General features: G+C 37.7%; 1 protein-coding gene across 3 annotated transcripts in view; it reads left to right on the top strand.

The window, feature by feature from the left end:
• Positions 1-25,284, top strand: part of Amn1 (antagonist of mitotic exit network 1 homolog) — a 37,371-nt gene that overhangs the window by 8,772 nt on the left and 3,315 nt on the right. For 2 of the 3 annotated variants that reach the window (XM_076854264.1, XM_076854267.1), the window contains exons 2-6: positions 3,895-4,027; positions 11,690-11,834; positions 16,164-16,381; positions 17,157-17,213; positions 18,218-18,329. In XM_076854264.1, coding sequence (XP_076710379.1) covers positions 3,895-4,027; positions 11,690-11,834; positions 16,164-16,381; positions 17,157-17,213; positions 18,218-18,329 — 665 coding nt within the window. The remainder of the gene's footprint in view (positions 1-3,894; positions 4,028-11,689; positions 11,835-16,163; positions 16,382-17,156; positions 17,214-18,217; positions 18,330-25,284) is intronic. The other variant, XM_076854265.1, reaches the window with a different exon arrangement.

The raw sequence follows: 25,284 nt of genomic DNA, 5'->3' as shown, positions 1-25,284 counted from the left end.
GAAGACTGGAAGATAACTTGGAGGGTAAACTATCTGGTACTTAATTTCTTTACAGGTGGCAGTCCTGGAACAGGAGAAGCCACTCTGACATTGATGGACCAGGAAAGTAAAACATATGAACACCAGTTACACGGGCATCAGTGAAAACCATAATAGGATATTTGTAACAGTGGACCACTTCATGCTTTGAATATAGGCCTTGCTGCTCTGCCACTGAGGCTTATTTGAATGGACATGTTTTTTTCTCTTTTCTTTCTCCTCCTCCCAGCCTCAGGGAAAACAAGACTATTTTTCTTCCCCATCCTAGGCAGAGGTAGCTGTCCTTGAGCACACACCCACCATAGGAACAAAAACAATGTAATTCAGACTTCAGTGATGGCATGCAGGACAAGGATGAGCTTTTGGTAATACACTGATAGGGCCAAAAAATGCTACCCACAAAGCCACTTTAGCTTCTTTTCCCCACTGAGAACATTACCCAGACACTATCAGTTGAATTTGGGTGCCATTTTCTGCTAAGGGATCAGAAACCAAGAAGATTAATGTGTACACAAGTAATAAATTAAAGCCAAGAGAAGACTACCCTTACCCAACTGGGAGTGTGGGAAATGCAGTGGTGGGAAAGGCTAGCTTGCAGAGGATGGCGAGGGTAATAAGGATACTTTTCTTTCCCTAGTCCCTACCACAGGGTTGTTGCCTGAGTAAGAACATTGCTTCCTCCTCAGGATAACTCTCAGCAAGCATAAGGGCCCAGATGTCCTTTTCTCACTGCCCTAGCAAACACTGCTGCATTTTACCCCACAATCTTAGTAATTTTGACCACCCTACACCCAGCATCCTGGCGTTCCTCACCAGTCACATAGAGCTGTGGCAAAAGCCAGGTACTTAAGCAGCTGGCTTTGCACTATTAGGTGAAGCTTTGCTTTCACTTTTTGTTTTGAGACACTTCCACCTGTGGCTCAGTCACATGAATTGCTAATGTTTTTGGTTCAAATACTAGGTCGTCACTTATGACATCATTTATTTCAGCATTAGAATTTAATTTCTTTAAAACCCATGCTCATATTACCTTTAAACTGGAGCCACATGGTTTGCTACCCAATTCTAACAGCATCCCTTTTTCCTTCTGTATGGAGGAGAGTGAACAATAGCCAACACAACATTAAGGCAGCTTGTTTTATTAACAAGTAAAACAATAGAGCACCCTTTCTCCTTCTGCCTTTACCTAACTCTAAGTGACAGCATTTGACACCAGATCCAAGGCATTTTCTCAAATCCCCAAGCTGTCCCACAAGATCCTTGCCTTTCCTCTTCAATAAAGTCATGATTCTATCAGCATCCATTTTTTCACTGCCAGACTGTCAGATCTGGGATTTGATTTTATATTACACAATAAATAGATTAGGGTGTAACTTTGTTTCGTGGAGGCTAGCAGAAGAAATAAGATTCCTAGGTTAGACAACAAAAATTTTTACTCAAGAACAGCAAGCACCAGGAGTATTAGCATGTTTGTTTTAGTCATCCTTTTACATCAAATCTTGCATGGGTGATGACACCAAGGGCTCAGATGGGTGTCTGCACATGTTGGAGGCGCATTACAGGAGAGAAAAACTGAACTTGGTTGGTGAATACCCTATTTTATAACAAGCAGTGAGTAAACTTGCCTTTTCTCTTGGGGGAAAACAATATCTCATTTCTCAGAATTGTTTGCTACTTCAAAGAAGGTTTTATAAATATGCTCAAAGAACAAAAGGATCCAGCTGGATGTGGTAGCACATACCTGTTATACCAGAGACTCAGGAGGCTGAGGCAGGAGGAGCATAAGTTTGAGGCCATCCTGGGCAACTTAGCAAGACCCCAACTCAAAAAGTAAAAAGGGTTGGTGATATAGCTCTAGAGTGCCCCTGAGTTCCACCCTCAGTACCATAGGAAATTAAAAAATATACATATATAGTTGGGTATGGTGGTACAAGCCTGTAATCCCAGCAACTCAGGAGGCTGAGGTAGGAGGATGGCAAGTTCAAGACTAGCCTCAGCTGGGCTGGGGATGTGGCTCAAGTGGTAGCGCGCTCGCCTGGCATGCGTGCGGCCCTGGTTCGATTCTCAGCACCACGTACAAACAAAGATGTTGTGTCCGCCGATAACTAAAAAATAAATATTAAAAAAATTCTTTCTCTCTCTCTCTCTTCCTCTCTCACTCTCTCTTTAAAAAAAAAAAAAAAAAGACTAGCCTCAGCAACTCTGTGGGAACCTTAGCAATTTAGCAAAGCCCTGTCTCAAAATAAACATGAAAAGGACTGGGGATATAGTTTAGTTGTAAAGTGCACCTGGGATTAATCCCCAGTCCCAACAACAAAAGAATCATGATAAAGGAAGTAAAGGGGGAAACAACTTAGTAGTGTCTCCAAAAGGTAAATATAGAATTACCACAATTATACTCTTAGGTATTCCCAGCAGAATTTGGGTATTCAGATACTTTTTTGTGAATATTCATAACATATTACATAGCCAAAAGGTAGAAAATAATGAATCAATAAACAATATGTGGTATATTCATAAAATGGGATATTATTCAGTCATGAAAAAAGTGGAATATTGATATAATGGATGGATATAATATGGATTATAATATGGATGAATCTCAAAAACATTACACTAAAAAAAAAAAAAAATTCCTGTTAGGCTAACTAGAAGCTTTTGACAAAAATCAAATAGGTGGTTGTCAGGTACTTGGAAAACAGAGAAATGTGGTTGCATCTTTACTAGGTAAGAGTTTTCTTTTAGGTTGATAAAAATGTTTTGGAACTAGATAGAGATGGTAGTTGGACAACATTATGAATGAATAGATGCCACTGAATATTATGGTTTACAATAATTGAGTATTATGTGACTTTTACTTCAGGCTTTAGAAAGAAAAGAAAGAAGCAAAACAAGGTATGATAACAAAGTCTTATCAAATAGATCAAATCAATAAAGAGAAATTTTTTTAAGAACCAACTGTACATTCTGGCTGGGCACAGTGGTGCATGCCTGCAATCCCAGTGGCTCAAGAAGGCTGAAACAGGAAGAACAGGAGTTCAAAATCAGCCTCAGCAACCACAAGGTGCTAAGCAACTCAATGAAACTCTGTCTCTAAAAAAAATACAAAATAGGGCTGGGGATGTGGCTCAGTGGTTGAGTGCCCCTGAGTTCAATCCCCAGTATTAATATATATATAGCTGAATTGGTAGAGTGCTTGGCTTGCATGCACAAGGCCCTGGGTTCAATCCCCAGCAACATACACACACAGTATAATAACTGAAATAAAACTCACTAGAGAGCTTGGTACAGTGACATATGCTTGTGATCCCATCTACTCAAGAGGCTGAGGCAGGAGGATCACAAGTTAGAGGCAAGCCTGGGCAATTTAGCAAGACCCTATCTCAAAATTAAAAAGGTTAGAGATGTAGCTTGTGGTCAATAGTAGCACACTTTCCCTGGGTTCCTCCCTAGTACTGGGGAAAAGAAAGAAATTTTATAGACTTTTTGGAAAACACTCTAACGATATATGATAACATATCCTAGAAACAATAGTAATGTTCATTAGGAAGAGAATAACTAGCCAAGCATGGCAGTGCACACCTGTTATCCAGCTGCTCAGGACGCTGAGGTAGAAGGATCTCAAGTTTAAGACCAGCTTCAGCAATTTAGCAAGACCCTGTCTCAACAAAGGGAAAAAAAAGACTGGGGTGTAGCTCAGTGGTAAAGTGCGCCTGGATTCAATCCCCAATACCTTCCCTCCCTGCCAGAAGTATACACTGTTTTATGAAAGAGCTAAGTACTAACAGAAATACTGACAAATGTGGGAACCAGTACAGGCATAGTGTAATTTATTATTTTGTATTTGTATTTCAGATGCCTTTGGTGCTTCATCGAGAATATTTCCAGATATATCACAGACCTTAAGCCTTTGCCTCCCAGCATAAAAGATAGACTGATTAACATAATGAGCTTGCAGGGGCAGATAACAGATTCAAATATAAGTGAGGTAAGAGTATTCACAACTGTAAAGCAATTCTATTTTACTGTTAAAATATGGTTTTAGAGTCTTGGAGCAATGATATATAGTAGGATTAGTATATAGTATGAATAGAATGGTATATAGTAGGATTAGTAAAAATTTTACAATATAATAAATATTTCCAGTATTGGGGAGTACTGGGCACATGGCACACACACCTGCAATCCCAGCTACTTGGGAGGCTAAAGCAGGAAAATTGCAAGTTCAAGGCCAGCATGGACAATTTAGCAGGACTCTGTCTCAAAAAAGTAAAAAGGATTAGAGATTTAACTCAGCAGTAAAGCATCTCTAGGTTCAAACCTCAGTACCAAAAAAATAAAAAGGCTGGGGATTCAGCTCAGTGGTAAAGCATCCCTAGATTTACATCCCCACTATAAATGAATAATAATAATAAAGCATTGGGATTTTTTTTCCCTCCAGATAATAAAAATGCCCATATGTTCTTCACTATTCTTTCAGTTACTTCCCTTATCTTCATGGTGCTATTACTCTGTATATCTATGATTTTAAAAAGTTTAAAACTTGTAATCAAGACTTGGAATAAGAAATACATGTTTCATCATAACTCCAGTTCACAAATCACACTTATGTAAACAAGATGGTGAGTAGTATGCTTTGGTATTTTCTGTTTTATTTTATTCTATCTTTATCTTGTTTCATTTTTAAAAATATTTATCACAACCTACTAAATTGATTTTGTAATCTACTCATAGATAATTATCAGCAATTAAAAATCACTTTTCTAGGGCTGAGGATTTGGCTCAGCGATAGTGTTCTCACCTACCATGTATGAAGCTTTAGATTCAATCCCTAGTATCACCAAAAAAAGAAAAAAAATCACTTTCCTGAACTAGTCCCATTTTTCTGGATACCTCACTTTTTCCTGCTAATTTCTATTGGCTCCTTTACCCTAAAACCCAGCTTATCTTCTGGACATATGTGCCTTTTTCATTGACTTTTTTATAAGTGAGTATAGCAAGGACCTCCAACCTGAATTAATATTCCAGCTTTGCCACTTTTTCTTATATGGACCCTTGGTTCTCTGAACTGTAAAATGGAAGGTAAAAGTAACCACTTGTAGTGGTTTTATGAGGATTACAGCATTTCAGAGTTGAAAATGTGTTGGGTGGAGAATCATATGAACTTAAAACTGAGAGCACCACTAGGTCAGTAGAAGTGGTAAAGGTTGGTTGTTTTCTTTTGTTGAAAAAGAAGGTTCATATTTTTTTACATTCAATAAATAATTAACTTTCTGAAAGATTATATAAAATTATCCTTTTGCTCTGTTCTTTTCCATGTGTTAAATATAATTCAAAAATATTTAAAATAGCTGGGTGAGGTGAAACAGATCTGTATGTAATTCCAGCAGCTCAGGAGGCTGAGGCAGGAGGATCAAAAGTTTAAAGCTTGCCTCAGCAATTTAACAAGGCCCTAAGCAATTTAGCAAGATCCTGTCTCAAAATAAAAAAGAAAAAGGGCTGGGGATGTGGCTCAGTGGTAAAGCACCTCTGGGTTCAATCTCTGGTGCCAAAAAAAAAAAAAAAAGTTAAAAATATGATTGTTACACAAATAGTAAACATGTGCCAACAACATTTTAAATACCTCATAAGTAAAAGAACTAGTAGAAATGCAAACTTAATTCAAGAGTATTCAAGAAACGTATCCACTTCTCTATGCATAAACAAACAAGACTCAAAGAAGCTGAAGTCAATTACTATATTAGATATAAAATTAGAAGGAGTTGGCGCTGGGTATAGCTCAATGATGGAGTACTTGACTAGCATGTGCAAGACCCAGGTTTGATCTCCAGCACACTTTAAAAACAATATTAAAAATTAAAAACATTGAAAGAAAGGAAAATGTCTTATAGAAAAATAAAATTAACCACTAAGGCTGTCTTTTCTACTGAACAGAAACTTTTTTTTTTTTTTTTTTGATGGTGGTACTGGTTATTGAACATAGGTTCACTTTACCCCAGTTCTTTTTTTCTCTTATTTTAAGACAAGGTCTCCCTAAATTTCTGAGGCTGGCCTTTAACTTGTGATCCTCCTATCTATGCCTTTTGCCTGGGATTAGAGGCCTGCACCACCATACCTGCCTGAACAGAAATATTTTTTTTCCTTTCCTTTTTGGAACTGGGGATTTAACCCAGGAACCTTACCCAGTCCTTTTTATCTTGAGACAAGGTCTCCCTAAATTTCTGAGGCTGGCCTCAAATTGTGATCCACCTGCCTGTGCCTTACTTGTTGCTGGGATTAGAGGCATGTGCCATCACACCCAACTGAACAGAAATCTTAGTGAGCTTTCTCTATTTCTCTAAGAAAAATATTTGTATTTATAAATTTTCTAAAAGTTATCATCTTACTTTACAGATTTATAAAATAATTAGAATCTTTGCTTCAATTAATAGTAAATGGGAGATGGAATAATGCTACATTTTCCTGGATATTCAGATGACTGTTGGGTGGTATTATGGGTTGAATAGCACCCTACACTCAGACACACACACACACACACACACACACACACACACACACCCCACACACACACACATACAAAAGTTGAAGTAACATCCAATATATCAGAACATGAACTTATTTTGAAATAGGTTCTTTGCAGATGTAATTAGTTATGATGAGATTATACTGAAGTACAAGTGGGCCCCAAATCCAATATGACTAGCATCCTTATAAGAAGATGACTACAGAGTCACTGTGTGAACACCATAAGAAGATGGAGACAGAATTGGAGTGTTGCACCTGAAAGTCAAGAGTGGCAAGGATTGCTGGGCCTTACCAGAAGCTATGAGAGAGGCATGAACAGCCTCTCCCTCAGAGTTCTCAGCTCTACTATGCTGATACCTTGTTTTCAGATGTCTAGCATCCACTACTACAAGAAAATAAAGTTCTTTTGTTTTAAGCCACCCACTGAGTGGTAATTTGTTTTGACATCCCTAGCAAATAAACCTAGGTGAGCTTCTCAGACAGTGCTATTAAAGGTGGTGGAAGCCAGGAGCAGTGGTGCACACCTATATTCCCAGTGACTTGGGAGGCTCAGGCAAGGAGGATTCCAAGTTCAAGGCCAACCTCAGCAAATTAATGAGGCCCTCAGAAATTTAATGAGAACCTGTCTCAAAAAATAAAAAGAACAAGGAATATAGTTCAGTAATAAAGTACTTCTGAGTTCAATCCCCAGTACTAAATAAAATAAAACTTTTAGTCTGAGGCTGTAGTTCTGTGGCAGAGCACTTGCCTAGCATGTGTGAGGCACTGGGTTTGATCCTTAGCACCACATAAAAATAAAAACAAAACATGCTATCCATCTATAACTACAAAAAAATTAAATAAAAATAAAAAATAAGACTTTTCAAGTTATATATGTGATTTTTTATTTATTTATTTATTTATTTACTGGTACTAGGGATTGACCCAGGGTGACATTCCCACCCTTTTTATTTTTTTAAATTTTGAGACAAGTTCTTGCTAAGTTGTTTAGGGCCTCACTAAGTTGCTGGCTTGGAACTTTGATCCTCCTGCTTTAGCCTCCTGAGTAACTGGGATTACAGGTGTACTACACTGTACCTGGCTCTATGATTGTTCTTAACAACTGTTTAGAATAAAGAATGTATTTTCAACACTTGATCACAAACGACCCAACTCACCTTTTCAATATATGAGCTAACTTATATGTGTTAAAATAGCAAAAACAGGAATAGATGGCATAGGAAATTAACACATTTCTTGATATTAAAAAAAATAATGGCTGACCTTGGTGATATATGCCTATAATCCCAGCTACTCTGGAGGCTGAGGTAGGAGAATCACAAATTCAAGGCCAGGCTCAGCAATTTAGAGAATGACCTATCTTAAAATTTAAAAATGAGGGTGGGCTGGAAATATAGCTTGGTGGTGGAATGCTTCCCTAGCATGTTGAAGGCCTTGGGTTCTATCTCCAGTATGAGAAAGTTAAAGGGGAAAAAAGGAAAAATAAGTTTGGTTTGTTTTTTTTTTTTTTTTCTTTTTTTTGATTGGGCATGATGTTGATATTCAAAAATTATGATATGCCAATAAGATCCATTAAAGTAAAAATGGTGTACAAAAGCTAAAAATATAAAAATTTCCTTCTAAAAAGAGCAAAATGCACACACATACACACAACACATCCTCATGTAAGAAAAGAAATAAAAAATTTTGTATTTTTCCAAAAGAAAAATCAATATATCTTCTGTCTTTATGCCAAGAATTTTTTCTATTATTTCTTCAAGTGTTTTCACCTCTTCATTTCTAATTTTACTTTTCTGAGACTGTTAGTATCCATATGTTAGCATTTCTATAATCTCCCAGGTCTCTTTAACTTTTATGTTTTCTATTCATCCTTGGCACTTCCTTCTAACTTGCTGATTTGTTCCTCAGCTTGTCTGTTTATCTCATCTAAGCTGTTCTTTTTTCTAACCATTTTATTTTTCATACCTACTATTTGTAGTTTACATTTTATGATTTCTTGTTCTTGTTTTATCTTACAATATTCTTTCCTTTGTTTCTTTTAGAATATTATTATGAGTATTAATATCTACTCTAATTCCTTTGTTACTGAACTAGGAATCAGAAATTGGTATGGTTTTTCTTTTGAAATATAGTGTTCTCCAAATGTTTTATTTTGACTTATGAGCACTTAACCCCTGACAGTGACAAGAGTAAAGGAGCTCTCAGGCTGTATCAGCCCTGTTGAGCTAATGAAGGAGACCTGGAGAGGGATTGGAGTGATGAGCACTAAGTCAGAGAGCCCCGGGCACCATACACTGCAATATAGCTTCTAAATTAGGACTTCACCTTTAGCACCTCATTTTTTAAGCTTGTTAGCATAGTAAATTATTCCCCTTGATATTACTCCTGTGTTATCTTTTGCATTTTTGTTCTTTGTGTTTCAAAAACTGAAAATACTAGTTAATAGTTTCTATACTTCTTACTTTTAAAGATTTGGTTTGCAGCCATCACCACCATCACCATCACCATTACCACTGTCTACAGAGAACTGCTAATTGCTCTGATTTCATATTTGCCCAAAGCCTATGATCAGAAGGAAGTAAACTTTGATGATGGTATTCCACCACATGACTAGTGCTGTGACTATATTGTCATTGTGCTTCAGTGTGTCACTGTTTCTTCTACATTAACCTGAGGTACCTTTGTTTTCTTTTTATTAGCCTGCATTTGAAAATGAACAGTGGCAGTCCGGTTGGCTCTATGGAGGAAGAATAATATTCCCACTTTCCTATTGTTGATGATTCTGTTGATGGATAAAATGTTACATGTGACTATTATGATACTATAGAAAATGAATTGTTTTCTTCACTTCTTCACTATCTTCATTTCTATTTCTTCATATTACACTTCAGAGACATAAATTTTTATTTTATGACAATCTTTAACATTTATTTAAACCTAAATGTATCTAAACATAAAGGAGCAAAGGGGATGAGTGAGAAAAGCAAACATTGATTGTTGTTGGTGTTCTTTCTCTAATTCTCATGCTTACAAGTGTTCTATTGTAGAATTATTCCAAAAGTGAGCTATGACATCTGTTGCAAAGTTACACACATCTTTGTTTTAATCTTTTTGGAATATTTCCTAAATGTTTCTGTAATCGTATTCATTTTTGTCTGCAAATGTCCAATGGGTGGCTAAAGGCAAGATTAAAGGCATGCTTCCATTTTTCATCTGTCTCTTTCACTCAGGCACCTTAAATTCCAGGAACAATATAGTCACAGCACTAGTTGTCTGGTAGAATACCATCATCAGAGTTTACTTCCTTCTGATCACAGGCTTTGGGCAAATGTGAAATCAGATCTGATAAACATTATGTAATGAGTGGAAGCTATCCTCCAGGCAGTAGCAGCTTTCTTAGGGGAAAGTCCCCACCTGACCAATCCTGAGATAATTGTGGATAGACCATAACCAGTCAAGATCACCTGCTTTAGCAGGTGTGCAGTTCTTCCAACTATATGGAAACACCACTACCATCACCACCACCATTGCCTTCATTCCTCTTTCTGTAAAATTTCGAAGTCATTAACAGTCCTTCTTGTACAGGACTAAGGACATGGGTCCCACCCACCCCCATGCATAAGGCAAGCACTCTACCAACTGAGCTATGTCCCCAGTCCAGTAACTCATTTTTTATTCTCTCAAGATATACACGCTAGCAAAGACTCAACATAGGGAGAGTTATTAATGACTGTTGGGAGCTTCCAGAAGAAAGAATCACTCAGTAACAGTGGTTTTGCCTCTCCAGATCCAGGGGTCTTTACAATGTACCAGTCATCTCTGTTGGGTAGTAGCTAGTAATGAGCAGTGAAATGCATGGCAAGGTCAGAAGTGTTTCTTCATATTACTTTTAGAGTCTTTAAACTACTTTCAAAGTGAATGAGAAAGCAAATGGTGTCAGGTGATTTGTAGAAAATAAATGTAAGCAAAAGGAGCTAATTGAAGAAATACATCAAAAGAAAAGGATTAATGGACTCTTGACAGGGTCCACTGAGGTTGGTGTGAAATCAGGAGTTAAGGCTATAGGTGTCCGTGTATGGTAAGGAAGATTTCTTTAGTAGTGCAGGCTCAGTAAGGTAGCCTTTGACCCCATCACTGGCCCTATTAACATAGGATTGAATTATAGATGAAGCCCCCCTGATTAGAATGGCCATGATAGTTCCATAGAGGACCGATTAGGGTCAAAAACTCCACCACCATATCTCAGAAGAGAGGTTTCTTTCTTTATTTATTTTAAGAGAGAGAGAGAGAGAGTGTTGTTTGTTTTTTTTTTTTATGATCGAACCCCGGGCCACACGCATGCCAGGTGAGCGTGCTACCACTTGAGCCACATCCCCAGCCCCGAGAGGTTTCTTTAATAGTGCAAATAGTGCAGGTGCACTAAGGCAAATTCTGACCAACCATTGACCTCAATGCCCACATTAACATAGGATGTGCTTGTAGATGAAGCCCCTCTGAGTAGGATGGCCACTATTAACTGTTTTGGAGAGGACCAACTAGGGTCAAAAACTTCACCACCCACCTGATGTGAAGGAGAATTTGAACACCTGACTGGCAAAGAATACAAAAGGCAGTCCCCAGTTTTCAAAGCAAACATCTAACAGTAATAAATTTGAAAACAGCACTGTTTCCTTTGTGATCCTTTGCTCAAAGCCAGCCCTCTCTCTCCATGAGTGTGCTCTCTGCCTGAGCCTTACTCTATTTTCACCCTACTCTCACTTCTCATCTACTTTATTTTCACTTATAATAAAGTTCTCTTGCTTGACTTTCAGTGTCTTTGGATTTTCTTTTGTGAGAACACAAAAACGAATATTTAAAGCTTCAGCTCCCACTCTCCTGTGACAATCTCAACAGTGCTTGCATCCTGATTAGGACTTTGGAGGCATTGAGTCTGTACCTCTAACTGGAAGCTGACCTGTTTTTTTTTCCTGCTTTACATATCTGTCTCCACATGGATATATTTCTTCATTCTTTGCTGTATTTTCCATTAACCACTTGTCTGCTAAGATCATCAAAACCCTGACTATGGAATAAATGTTTATATTTATAGAAAAGTTCATTTCTCAACATCATGTATTTGTTGCAGATTTTACATCCTGATGTCCAAGCTCTAGATCTACGGAGCTGTGATATCTCAGATGCTGCCCTCCTACACTTGTGTAAATGCAAAAAACTGAAAAAATTAAATATAAATTCCTCAGAAGGAGAAAGAGTTTCTATAACATCAGAAGGTATGCTTATTATCACTGAATAAACGGGTAGACTAAACCCAGGGAACTCCTGGATATCCAAACTTACAACAGTCCCTGGAGGGTGGCACCCCTGGGACGGGTGGGAGCACTATGACCCTTCCCCCATCCTTCTCTGCATGTGGTGCTCATCTGTATCTTTTATGAAGCTTATGTGATGCCTAATGTGATGGAGGCCAGCCTCAGCAATTTAGCAAGGCCCTAAGCATCTTTTTTTTCTTGTACTGGGGTTTGAACCCAGGGATGCTTAACCACCAAGCCACATCCCCAGCCCTTTTTTATATTTTACTTATAGACAGGGTCTCACTGAGTTGCCTAGGGCCTCACTAAGTTGCTGAGGCTGACTTTGAATTCAAAATCCTCCTGCCTCAGCTTCCCAAGTGGTTAAGAGTTGTTATAGAGTTTACCTGCCCCACCCCCTTTCCCAAAGGTCAGTGGTTGGATTGGCAAGCTCTTGTTTTAATCACTTGGTCTTTCTGGAGGCAGTCCCCATCCTGAGACTATCTAGAGGCCCCACATTGTTACCACATTAGCATTAAACCAAATATAATCAAAATATCTCATTATGAATAACAACAGACACTCAAGAAATTTCAAGGGTTTTAGGGACTCTGTGTGGGAACTAGAGACAAAGACCAATTATATTTCTTCTTATACCACAACTTCCCTTCTGGAAGCAGATAAATAAATAATCATTCTTTCTTAAGATATGGAAAACAAGCCTGGTATGATGTAGCAGGCTTGTAATCCCAGCAATTTAAAAGGCTGAGACAGGAGGATTAAAAGTTGGAGGCCAGCCTCAGCAATTTAGCAAGACCCTCAGCAATTTAATGAGAGCCAATCTCAAAATAAAAAAGGAATGGAGGATGTAGCTCAGTGGTAAAGCACCCCTGGTTTAGGTCCCCAGTACTAAAAAAAAAAATATGAAAACAATAAAAATTACATATTCATGAATTTACCATCTTCCCTTTTGTGTGTGTGTGTGTTGCCCATAAAGGTATCTAGTCACAGTTCTACAGTGTTTGTGGTGACTGAAGGTCCCAGGATCTGAAGAATATTCCTTTTATTTATGTGGTATAGCATTATGTATGAGTATCCAGCATACATTTACATCTATTTAATTGATTTAAGGAATTCTCTTTTTTTGACCTTCAGTGAAACATAAGATTGGTCCCAGCTGACAAAGAAGGAGCATAGTGATAGAACAGAAATCCAAATTTAGCTAAGCATGGTGGTACACACCCTGTAATCCCAGCAACTCACGAGGCTGAGGCAGGAGAGTTGAAAGGCCAGACTCAGCAACTTTCTGAGAACCTGTTTCAAAAAATAAGAACTGGAAATGTAACTCAGTGGTAGAGTGCCCTAAGTTCAATTCCCCTGTACTACAAAAAGAAAAAAGAAAGAAAGAAAGTAATCCAAGTTAAGGTGAGGCAAGAGAGAATATATAGGTCTAGCTGTAACAGTGATCTACTTTATGCTTGATGCTCTGCTCCTGCAACTTATTTTTTAAATGGACTTGTTTCTTCTCCTCCTTTTGCCCTGTCCCTCTCTAATCTCTCCCCTTCCCTAATTTCAGGGGAAATAAGTTTACCTTTCTTCCCCATTTTAGGCATATTTATCTGTCCTTGAGGAATGAAATAATCCAGACTTGGGGACAATATCAGAAGATCTCAGAAATAACCGTTCCCAAAAAGACAGATAACACATGGAATATAATGTTTGAATTACCTCTTTAAAAGCTCCCTATTCCTGCTGATGGAAGAATCATAGCCTCTGGGACAGGAGTCCCCTGTTTCTCCTTTGCTAGCAAAGCAATAAACTTTCTTTTTCCTTTTTCTCAAAACCAGGTCCTTGTTATTGGATTGGCATCAGGGACAAGGACCAAGCTTTAAGAAACATTTCTCCTTTTCTAGCAAAGCAATAAAACTTTGTTTTTTCTCAAAACCATGTCCTCATTACTGGATTGGCACTGGGGACAAGGACCCTGCCTTCAGTAACATAGCTATATTTCCTAAGGATAAGCAAGAAAACAATTACTTAAAACTTTGGGAAAATTTAAATTTTTATTTAACTTTACTATTTTGAAATTTTTGCTTTAACCAAAAGAGAAATAATTTACTATTTTTTTTTTAATATTTATTTTTTAGTTCTCGGCGGACACAACATCTTTGTTTGTATGTGGTGCTGAGGATCGAACCCGGGCCGCACGCATGCCAGTCGAGCGCGCTACCGCTTGAGCCACATCCCCAGCCCAATGATTTACTATTTAACCATCAAATTTGGTTCTGAGTGATTATTGGCTACTTCCTAAAAGTAAATCTACTTCTGAACAAAAAAGCCTTGTCATTAATTGCAGATATATTCTGAATAATATACTATAGCCTAGAGAATTCCTGAAACATCTCAAAAGGGCTTTGAATAATGATAGATAACATCACTGGAAAAATAAATATGTCCTTTGTTCCCCCTCTCTTTTGCCCTTCCATCTTCCATAATCCTTTTCTTAAAACAAAAATCTTTAGCTGCTAAGTGTTTCATTGTTTTTTGTTTGTTTTTATTTTTCAAATTTTTTCTAATTTTGGTGGTACTGGGGATTAGAGTCTCACTAAATTGACCAGGCTGGCCTCAAACTTGCCATCCTCCTGCCTCAGCTTCCCAATAGCTGGGATCACAGACGTAAACTACCACTGCATTGGCTTAAGTCTTTCTTTAGATTCACAAAACTCAGAACATCTGATGGCCCATTGTAATGCCCCATGCTCTTCCTTAATTTTTATATCTGTAAATAGCTTTGAGGTTTAACTTACAGAAGTCTCTTAAAAAAAAAAAAAGAAAGAAAGAAAGAGAGAGAAAAGAAAAAAAATTACAGGAACTATAGGAGGTCAAAGTCCTGTGAGATGTTCCGATCAGGAAAAGAAAGGAGACATACACTGTGGTTGTCAAAAACCTCACCAGTTCATAGTCTTCCTACTCTGCTCCTCCTTCTCCCTTCCTATAAAAGCCCTTTGTGTCCTTGAGCACACCTGTCTCCTTCCCATCCACCCTAAAAAGGGCTTTGTTTGTGACAAGTCACCTTTCTCCTTGAGCCAGCTTTTCCTATTTTTTAATTAAGTCACCCTCTTGCCTCAATACCGTGTCTCTCAACTTAACTGACCTATGATAGGACAGGCAGCCAGCACTTTTAAATCCAGTAACAGGTGAACTACTTTGAAAATGGCTAACATACAATTGGTGGTGGCTAAAATGAAAATCAGTCACATTTTTCATTGTTCAGCTCTAGGACTGCAGAAGCCCCAGCATACTGTTTACGGTCCCCAAAGAAAAAAAGTTGGAGAACTCAACAGCAAGATTTTGGACATTTTATTACACCCTCCTAGGCAGCAGTGGGCCAAGATACAATGAGGGTCACCCTACACTTACAAGCAGGAGGAATATATATATAGGTTAGGTTGCATGTCAGGTGAAGTCCTTAGATGTTTTATGAGTACATTCCTTTCCATTACAACAAGGTCACTTTGCTTAGATTCTCACCTAATGATTGGAGATAAGGGAAGTGGCCAGCTTCCCCTCTACATTTCCTTCATTATCACATCTTTTTGAAGTCCTCACTGCAGGCTTTTTAGGCACTAATTAGTATTTAACCAAACATTCATATACATATACAACACATACACATGCACATATATATTATTGATGCAAAATAATGATTCATCTTTGAAGGAAATAAGAAAATTGTTTATTCTAAGACAAATGTAAGTGACCTAGGCCAGGAGTACTGATTCAAATTGCCCTGAAAAAGTGTTCCAAATTAAAGGAGCTATAACAACTTTTATACAGAGAACAAAGGTAACTATAAATCACAACACTCAGCAAATACATTGGTGGGGACATTACGTAGGCATGTTAAAGTAAAAAGCAGGGAAATTTTGACCACTGGTATGAGATGGTCTTACCACATCTTAGGAGATTGAGGAAGTCAAGGTCAGTCTACTTTGTCAAGCTATAGATGGTCAGTTAAGTCTATACATTCTGGAAGATATACCTAAACATGAGAATGGTAAGTCAGATGCAAAAGTCAGGAGTAATGGCTTGCTTTCTAAAGGACAAAAATAACCCTTATAAAATAAGCCTTTGGTGTCTTACCTTATATAGGCGCCCATAAGCCTGCCTGTGTTGATATCTCCTAGTGGGAAGAATTTGTCCATCTGCTGCTTGCCTGAAGAAATTCTATCACAGTTGTTTCTTTGGGAATGTTTAATTTCACAATACATACACACATATATAGTTCATTGATATTATGTTGTCCCCCAGGGATAAAAGCTGTGGCTTCATCTTGTTCATATCTCCATGAAGCTATTTTAAAAAGGTGCTGCAATCTCACTGATGAAGGAGTCCTTGCTCTTGCACTCAATTGCCGCCTGCTCAAGATTATCGATCTAGGTGGATGCTTAAGTATTACTGATGTGTCCTTACACGCATTAGGAAAAAACTGCCCATTTTTGCAAAGTATTGACTTTTCAGCTACTCAGGTAAGTGAAATATGGACTTGAAACATATAGACTCTGTGTTGGCCTAATGTAGGACAGATGAGGCTAGACACCCGAGAAGTTTTTAGGAAGCAGGTTTATTTAAGCTGCAGTGGTCCAGAGGGGTTAATGCCTAAAAATCTCTGGACCCTGGGTGTGAAAATTCTTTTAGATTTATACTCAGTGGAGTGATTACATGACAGTGGGCAGGTACATAACAGTTACTGTTTGTCCCATATTCTTAGGCTAGACAGAGTTTCACAAGTTTTTACCACAGAAAACAGAAATAGTAACTTTTATACAGTGAGCTCTCTTGAGACAGAGTCTATCACACACTTTTTTTCTACAAACCTAGCATTTACAAGAAATAGGAAGCTTTAAATCCCATTAAGGTCCCTGAAGAAATTCTGTGAAATTCTGTTGACACTCTAAAAATCTTGCTGACAAAAACTTAATTATGGTGGGAGGTGGCTGGAGAAGTTTGATTATGATAAGGGTCTTTTTGAGGGCTACTCAGGCCCAATGTATTTCCATAACTAATCAGAAGAACATAATTCTTTTGGTTATTATTGAAATTATTGACCACTTTGTGCTTTTGTTGGTTGAAGAATTGTAAATTGGTGTACTCTTAATTATTTTAAGCAACAAAGGTGAGAGATGTATGTCTAAAAGACATATTTGCTAAATGGAAAATAAACTCTCTAAATGATTAATAAATTTTAGAAAATTTTACTTCCTTCACACCATTTATGGGCTGTGTCTTTTTCCCTTTGCTTAGGTATCTGACAATGGTGTGGTTGCACTTGTGAGTGGATTATGTGCCAAGAAATTAGAGGTAATTTTTAAATATCTCTAGAGATGATGGCAACTGAATTTTACATTATCCCCATATTTTATTAATTTTTGTTTTTATTTTTTTGTAGCACTAGGGATTGAACCTAGGGTTACTCTACCACTGAGGTACATCCCCAACCCCTTTTATTTCTTATCTTAAGATAGGGGTCTTGCTAAGTTGTGGAGGCTTGCCTCAAACTTGCAATCCTCCTATTTCAGCCTCAAAAGTCACTGGTATTACAGGTGTTTACTACCATGCCCTGCTCAGAAATTATTTTCTAAGCAGAAGATCAAGCCTTTTTAATTAGGTATTTCATAGACCTTTTTTCATCCCCTCCTTCACTCTTTTTTGTTTTTTGTTTTTCAGTGCTGGGGATTGAACCCAGGGCTTCATGCATCCTAGGCAAGCACTGTACTGCTGAGCCACATCCCCTTTTTGAGACAGGGTTCCACTAAGTTGCTCACTATGTTCTCAAACTTACAATCCTCCTGCCTAAGCCTCCCTAGTAGCTGTGATTACAACTGTGCACCACTGCATCTTCTTAATTTAAAATATTTTATCATATTCTATTTTATTAATAAAGTATATTTTAAACCAATTCTCCACGTCTTTACTATTGTAAATATTTTTTTTGTAGTGGGCATGTTTAATTATTTCCTTGTGCACATGTAGAACAGTTTCTCTGTATTGGACATTTATAATTGGAATTGCTGTGTTCTGAGGAGTATACACATCTTCAGTTGTAATCGATATTGCCAAATTGCTTTATAAAATGGTGGAGCATTTAACTTTTAATGCTGCTTTACTTTCCAAACTATTTAAGACTTATATGGTCCTTTCTATATAGTTTTTTTTTCAAGTAGATATTTGTTTCTTTTTGCATAAGAGTATTTCCCAGACTTTTCTTATATTGTTATTTGTGTGTGTGTGTGTGTGTGTGTGTGTGTGTGTATTATATTATGGATCTACTTTTTCTTTTGACTTTCTTTTCTTTTTTTAAATAGGAGATTCATATGGCAGGTTGTGTAAATCTGACTGATGAAGCTGTAAAAGCTGTCCTTACTTACTGTCCTCAGATACAAATATTACTCTTCCATGGATGCCCCCTAATAACAGGTTAGTCTGATAGACTGCTTATGTTTAAATCCTGGATTTGTCTTTTATTAACTGTGTGACGTTGAGGAAATTACTTAATCCATTTTTCTCATCTTAATACAGTTTTTCTTATCTATTAAATGGGCAGATAACAGTATCTTCTTCAGAGGGTTACTTACTAAAACCAATTTTTTTTCCCCCCAGTATTAGGAATTGAGGCCAGGGGCACTCTACCACTGACCTACATCCCTATCCCTTTAATTTTTTTTTTTTTTTTTTTTTTTTTTTTAATTTTGAGACAGAGTTGCCAAGGCTGGCTTCAAACTTGCAATTCTCCCATCTAAGCTTCCTGAGTAGCTGGGATTACAGGTATAGACCACCATGCCTGGCTCTACCTGATAACTCTTTATGTGATACCTCACACATTGAAAGAACTCAATAAATGTTAGTCATAATTATAATGGTGGTGGTGGTGGTGGTAGTGATGGTTTGGTAAGTATTCAGTAAACATTAACTATATAAGGATGATGACAGCAACAATTGTTGTGGTCATGATACTAAACATGATGCTTTATGGAGACAATAAAAATTTCAATTTTAAATTATTACATTTGTGACATATGCTGAATGACCTGTTAAGTGTTATTTCATCAGGTTGTAGACACTGATATTCAGTATAATTTTGACTCAAGCTAATGTGGCTCCTCACTGAAGAATAAAGCAGCCATAGCTCATTTGACCTACATAGGAGCCATGAGACTCAATTTCACCCTACCGCAGAATTTATGGTACCTCAACCCTTTCACATTTTCCCCCCTAGTGGGTCTCATACCTTAACATAACCTGGATCTCCATGTGAATTAGTAATTATATCTAGTCCTTCCAGCTCATTTCTCTAATTATAGTGGAAATAGTTTTTCCCCTAGGTCAAGTTACTATCCTGGAAATTTCTTTGATAACTTTGATCATGTTTTCTAGTGTTTGGACAGCTAGTCTTTTATTTATGTATTTTTAATCCAGGGGTGCTTTACCACTGAGGAACATCCCCAGCCCATTTTATTTATCGTTTTTACTTTGAAACAGAGTCTCATTAAGTTGCTAAGGCTGGCCTCAAACTTGTAATTTTTGTGCCTCAGCCTTCCAAGCTGCAGAGCCCGGCTGAATAGCCAGTTTTTTTTGTTGTTGTTTTGTTTTGTTTTGTTTTGTTTTTTAGTTGTAGTTGGACACAATATCTTTATTTATTTATTTATTTGTGGTGCTGAGGATCAAACCCAGGGCCCCGCACCTGCTAGGCAAGTGCTCTATCGCTGAGCCACAACCCCAGCCCTGAACAGCCTGTCTTAATGAAGACTATAGCCTCATTTTTCAAGAGCCAAAAGGAACTGTAAGAAACTGGTAGTAATAGTTATCTTGCTGAGCTTGGTGGCGCACACCTGTAATCCCAGTGGCTCAGGAGGCTAAGGCAGGAGGATGAGAGTTAAAAGTTAGCCTGAGCAACTTTGCAAGGCCTTAAGCAACTCAGTGAGACCTATCTCTAGAATAAAATATAAAACAGGGCTGGGGATGTGGCTCAGGGGTTAAGCCCTGCCCTCCCCGGCTTCAATCCCTGGTAGCTGCTAATGATGATGATGATGATAATAATAATGATTATCTCTAGAGGAGAGTAATAGGTAGGAAAGAATAGGAAGAAGTCCTCAATAGGTAAGAAATAGGTATACCCTTTTTACCTTTTGAATTTTGTGTTATGTGGAGTATTTCAACTTATTAAAAATTCAGAATTACTTTAAGGAAATGATTACAACCAGAAAAACTCCTAGAACTGAGGCTGGGTACGTTACACTGTCGTAGGGATTTTGAGAAGGCAAACAGGGTCTCTGGTCATTAAAAACGCCAGAAAATTGTATTCTAATAGGTAGACTATTTTTTAAAATTTTAATTTGGTATATAAGACAGCAGGAATGCATTATAATTCATATTACATATATAGAGCACAATTTTTCATATCTCTGGTTGTATACAAAGTAGAGTCACACCATTCATGTCTTCATACATGTACTTAGGGTAATGGTGTCCATTTCATTACCCCGTCTTTCCAACCCCCATGTCCCTTCCCTTCCCCTTCCACCCCTTTGCCATATCTAAAGTTCATATAATCCTCCCATGCCCCCCCACCTCCAGGTAGGCTATTTTTTAATAGATGAGACCACAGTATGTGAAATGTCAGTTTTAACAATGGATTCTTGTAGCACACCAACTATAAATTTACAATTCTACCCATTGAGCTATGTATATCCTTAACCAATACACTAAACAAGCAAGGAGTACTTCTAAATTGACTCTTACTTTTCTTGTGTTATTTTAATCACACACTTGCTCTTAAGGGGCCAGTTTTTCCTTATTGCCAGATGAAATCACAAACCAGTGCCAGTGAGTTGTTTTTTGTTGTTGTTGTTTTGTTTTTTTGTTTTTTTTTTTTTTGGTGGTGCTGGGGATCAAACCCAGGGCCTTGTGCATGCAAGGAAGGCACTATATTAACTGAGTTATAGCCCTAGCCTGTCATTGTGTTTTCTTTTTAATAATTTTTTAGTTTTAGATGGACTCAATACCTTTATTTGTTTGTTTGTTTGTTTTATATGGTGCTGAGAATCAAACCCAGTACCTCACACATGCTAGGCAAGCTCTCTACCACTGAGTCACAACCCCAGTACCCCCCACCACTGTGTTTTCTTATCACTGTTTTATAGGTTTTTTTATAGTTTTTTTTGGTGTGTGTGTGTGTGTGTGTGTGTGTGTGTGTGTGTGTTGGGGATTGAACCCAGGGCCTTGTGGGTTCAATAAGCACTCTATCAACTGAGCTATATCCCAGCCTCATGTTTTATAGTTAATACCTTGTCATTTTATATCACTAAAACCTTCTTTTTCAATAATTTAAAAGTCTTAGGTTTTAATACTAATGTATTGAATTCCAAATAATTTCAAGTTATACCTTCTTGCTTCCCAGCTCAGGTTTGCTGTAGGTATAAAGGCTATAGGAGGAAAGGGGACATCATTAGTTTCTTGATTTTTCCATCTCATAATTCTCCCTTTCCTCCTCTGCCTTACCCCAGCCATAGTTCTGGCCCCATCAATGTCAGTCAAGATGGGACTGGGATGGGCAGGAGCGGGGAGGTAAAGTAATCAAAGTCTTCTATTACTGCTATGATCTCAGGTCAGCACCCCAGGCTGTGTGGGAGAATTGAACCTGATCTATAGGCACTTTTGAAGTTCATCAGATCCTACTTTCTACCACTCCCCTCATTATTATAGGTATCTCCTATTTGTAGTTCTCTTGATTTAAGCAAATGTGTCTGTTCTGACCAGGAGCTAGTGTTTTCTTCTGCCTCCAAGCACCTGGCAATATACCTTCAGTATCTTTCTTTTGAGGTTGCCTAGCCATCTAAGTTGTTTTCAAAGGCAAAATATAAGGCAACTCCTTGCCTGCCCATATCTGTCTGTAGGAAACACATGCTTTAGACAAAAGGAATGCAGATATTTTCCAACCTCAGTCCTGTTTAGCTACCTGGACTATCACCTTAACTTTCTGCCCTTTTTTTTTTTCTTTTTATGGCTCTGATATTAGTCTAATATGTCTCTCCAGCTTCAAGGACAAATCACACTCTCCAACTGATCTCCTTAGAATTCTATTCACTAGGCTTGCAGGGAAGAGAAAGCACCCTCAATACTAATACTCCATTCACATCTGTCTTCAAAGAAACGTTTCCTCAGTTTAGAACTCTTCATCCCTTCCACTTTAATACGTGTGTGTGTGTGTGTGTGTGTGTGTGTCTGTGTGTGGTGGGGGTGGGGATTGAGATTGAATCTAGGGGTACTCTACTACTGAGCTATGTTCCTCAGCCCTTTTAAAAATTTGAGACAGGATCTTATTAAGTTGCCCAAGCTAGCCTTGAACTTGCAATTCTCTTGCTTCAGCCTCCCAAGTAATTGGAATTACAAGCGTGCATCACTGCACCCAGCTCTCACTTTAACACTCTGGGGTTTTTGTTTTGGTTTGGGTTTTTGTTGCTGTTGTTCTATATCAGGGATTGAACCCAGGGGTGCTTAATCACTGAGCCACAACCCCAGCCTTTTTTATTTTATTTTTACTAAGTTACTTAGGGCCTTGCTAAATTGCTTAGAGTGCTTTGAACTTGTGATCCTTCTGCCTTAGCCTCCCTAGCCACTGGGATTACAGGTGTGCACCACTGTACTGGGCAAACACTATTTTTAAATGGATGAGGCACCATGGATTCAAAAATCTATTTTCAGCCATACATTTGGAAATCATGTGTAGGTTGTATACATGTATTTCATTGTGTAATGAAAGAATACGTGGTACCTTTAGTCCGGTAACATTTGGTGAAATAGTTCTGTTTTAATCTTTTTTTATATTTGTCTTGTATAGCTTGGCTATACATGTTGTAAAATTAATCATTCCTAATTTTACCTTGATAATCTTTCTGGTTACTATTTGAAAATAACTGGTATTTTTCCTTCTACTTTTAATAGATGTCAAGTCAGAAAAAATGTATACAATCAACCAGAAACTTATTCTTAGGTAGACTGTTTAAAATCATTATCAAAAAACCTCATAGAAAGCTGCATGTGATGTTACATACCTCTAATCCCAGCATCTAGGAAGACTGAGGCAATAGAATCTCAAGTTCAAGGCCAGCATGGGCAACTTAGTGAGATCCTGTCTCAAAATGAAAATAAAAAGGGCTGGAGATGTAGCTCAGTGGTAGAGCACTTGCCTCTCACATATAAGGTCCTTGGATAAATTGCCAGAATCACAAAATTAAAAACAAACAAAAAAGGCACCAATATATAACTTTTTGATTTTTTAACATATCCAGTTGTTTTAAAAATAGCTAAATAAACATATATTTAGACATTTACAATCTGCCTGCTTTGCAGACCCTGCAAAGTACACCTAATATCTACAATACACAGGAAAGATAAAACCCGGGGTTACAAAAGACCCCAAGCCACTGCTCCTGTTTTTAATGATCTAAACTAGACACTCCCTGTTGATGAACAACATACCATATAAATCCTCTCTCCAATCCTTCAGGAATTCCCTTACCTTATTCTTTCTGAGTAGTGAATTCCCAAAAGGGAGATATGTGTGTGTGTGTGTGTGTGTGTGTATGTGCATGTGTGTGTATATATTATATATATACATATAAATATATATATATAATGCAGAATGCATTACAATTAATATTATACCTATAGAACACAATTTTTCATATCTCTAGTTGTATACAAAGTATATTCAGACCAATTTGTGTCTTCATTCATGTACTTTGGATAATGATATCCATCACATTCCACCATCATTTCTAACTCACTGCCCGCTCCCACTCCTCTCCCCTATCCGTTTATCTATTCCTCCCATGCTCCCCCTGCCTGCCCCACTATGAATCAGCCTCAGAGAATATACAGTCAGTCAATAAATATATGAAAAAATTTTCATCATCTCCAGCAGTTAGAGAAATACAAATCAAAACTACTCTAAGATTTCATCCCACTCCTATCAGAATGGCAGCTGTTGTGAATTCAAATAACAGTAAGTGTTGGCAAGGATGTGGGGAAAAAGGCACACTCATTCATTGCTGGTGGGACTGCAAATTGGTGCAGCCAATATGGAAAGCAGTGAAGATTCCTTGGAAAACTGGGAATGGAACCACCATTTGACTCAGTCTATACCCAAAGGACTTAAAAACAGCATACTATAGGGACACAGCCACGTCAATGTTTATAGCAGCACAATTCACAATAGCTAAACTGTGGAACCAACCTAGATGACCTTCAGTAGATGAATGGATTAAAAAATGTGGCATTTATACACAATGGAATTTTACCCAAAAGGGACTTTCTGAATGCAAACCTGTCAAAGTGTTGCCCAAATAAAGATCATAGTGTCCTTCTGCCACCTTGTGGTCATATTTTTTCCTTAAAGTGCTTTGATATTCCTCAGATTCACTATAGTTACATGCATGATATGGCATTCTTACAAGATATTCACAGGTGTAGCATATGACAAAAAAAAAAAAAAAAGGTTATGTATCCAAAAAAATTGCAAAGTTTAATGAATCTTAATTTATCAAAGTCTCCAAGAAAAACTATAGTTAAAAAACTTGTTTAACCTTGTTTACTCCAGCATTTCCCAGTTTTTAGCACTTTTTTGATTGACCTAGCCAACTCCTTCATTATATATTATTATATCTTAGTTTTTTGATCCTTAATATCACAGAATAGGAAAGTAAGGTATTAGAATGTTACTTTCCCAGTGTGACAAAGTTTTTAATAATATAAGTGAAATGAGTAGTGATCCCCAGTCTTCTGCCATCTGTCCAAAACTTAGAATAAATCACTTGGCTTCTGGAGATGTTTAATCATAAAATTGGGAGATCTGATAGTAATGCAAAAGTTCATATACAATGGCTTTTATTAATTTTGTTTGTTTGCTTGGGGGGGCGGGTACTGGGGACTGAACTCAGAGGCACCACTGAACTACATCTTCAACTCTTTTTATATTTTATTTTGAGTCAGGGTCTAAGTTGCTTAGGGCCTTTGCTAAGTTTCTAAGGCTGATCTTGAATTTACAGTTCACCTGTCAGCCTTCTGAGCCACTGGGATTACAGGCGTGCACCACTGTGACCAGCTTAATAAAGGTTCTTTAATGAAACAAATTTTTTAAAAAAGAAAATTGAGGGCTGCGGATGTGGCTCAGGCGGTAGCGTGCTCACCTGGCGTGCATGCGGCCCGGGTTCGATCCTCAGCACCACATACAAAGATGTTGTGTCCACCAAAAACTAAAAAAAAAAGTGAATGTTTCTAAATTACCCTTTCCCTCTTTGCTGTCAGTATTCCTGAATCTGCTAGCATTATATATTTTTGTTGCCATCACTGAGGGAAAATAAATTATATATTC

Source organism: Callospermophilus lateralis, chromosome 4 (genome assembly GCF_048772815.1).
Source record: "Callospermophilus lateralis isolate mCalLat2 chromosome 4, mCalLat2.hap1, whole genome shotgun sequence".
Lineage (NCBI taxonomy): Eukaryota > Metazoa > Chordata > Mammalia > Rodentia > Sciuridae > Callospermophilus > Callospermophilus lateralis.
The sequence above is the reverse complement of the archived record's forward strand: the minus strand, read 5'-3'. Positions and strand labels throughout refer to the sequence as shown.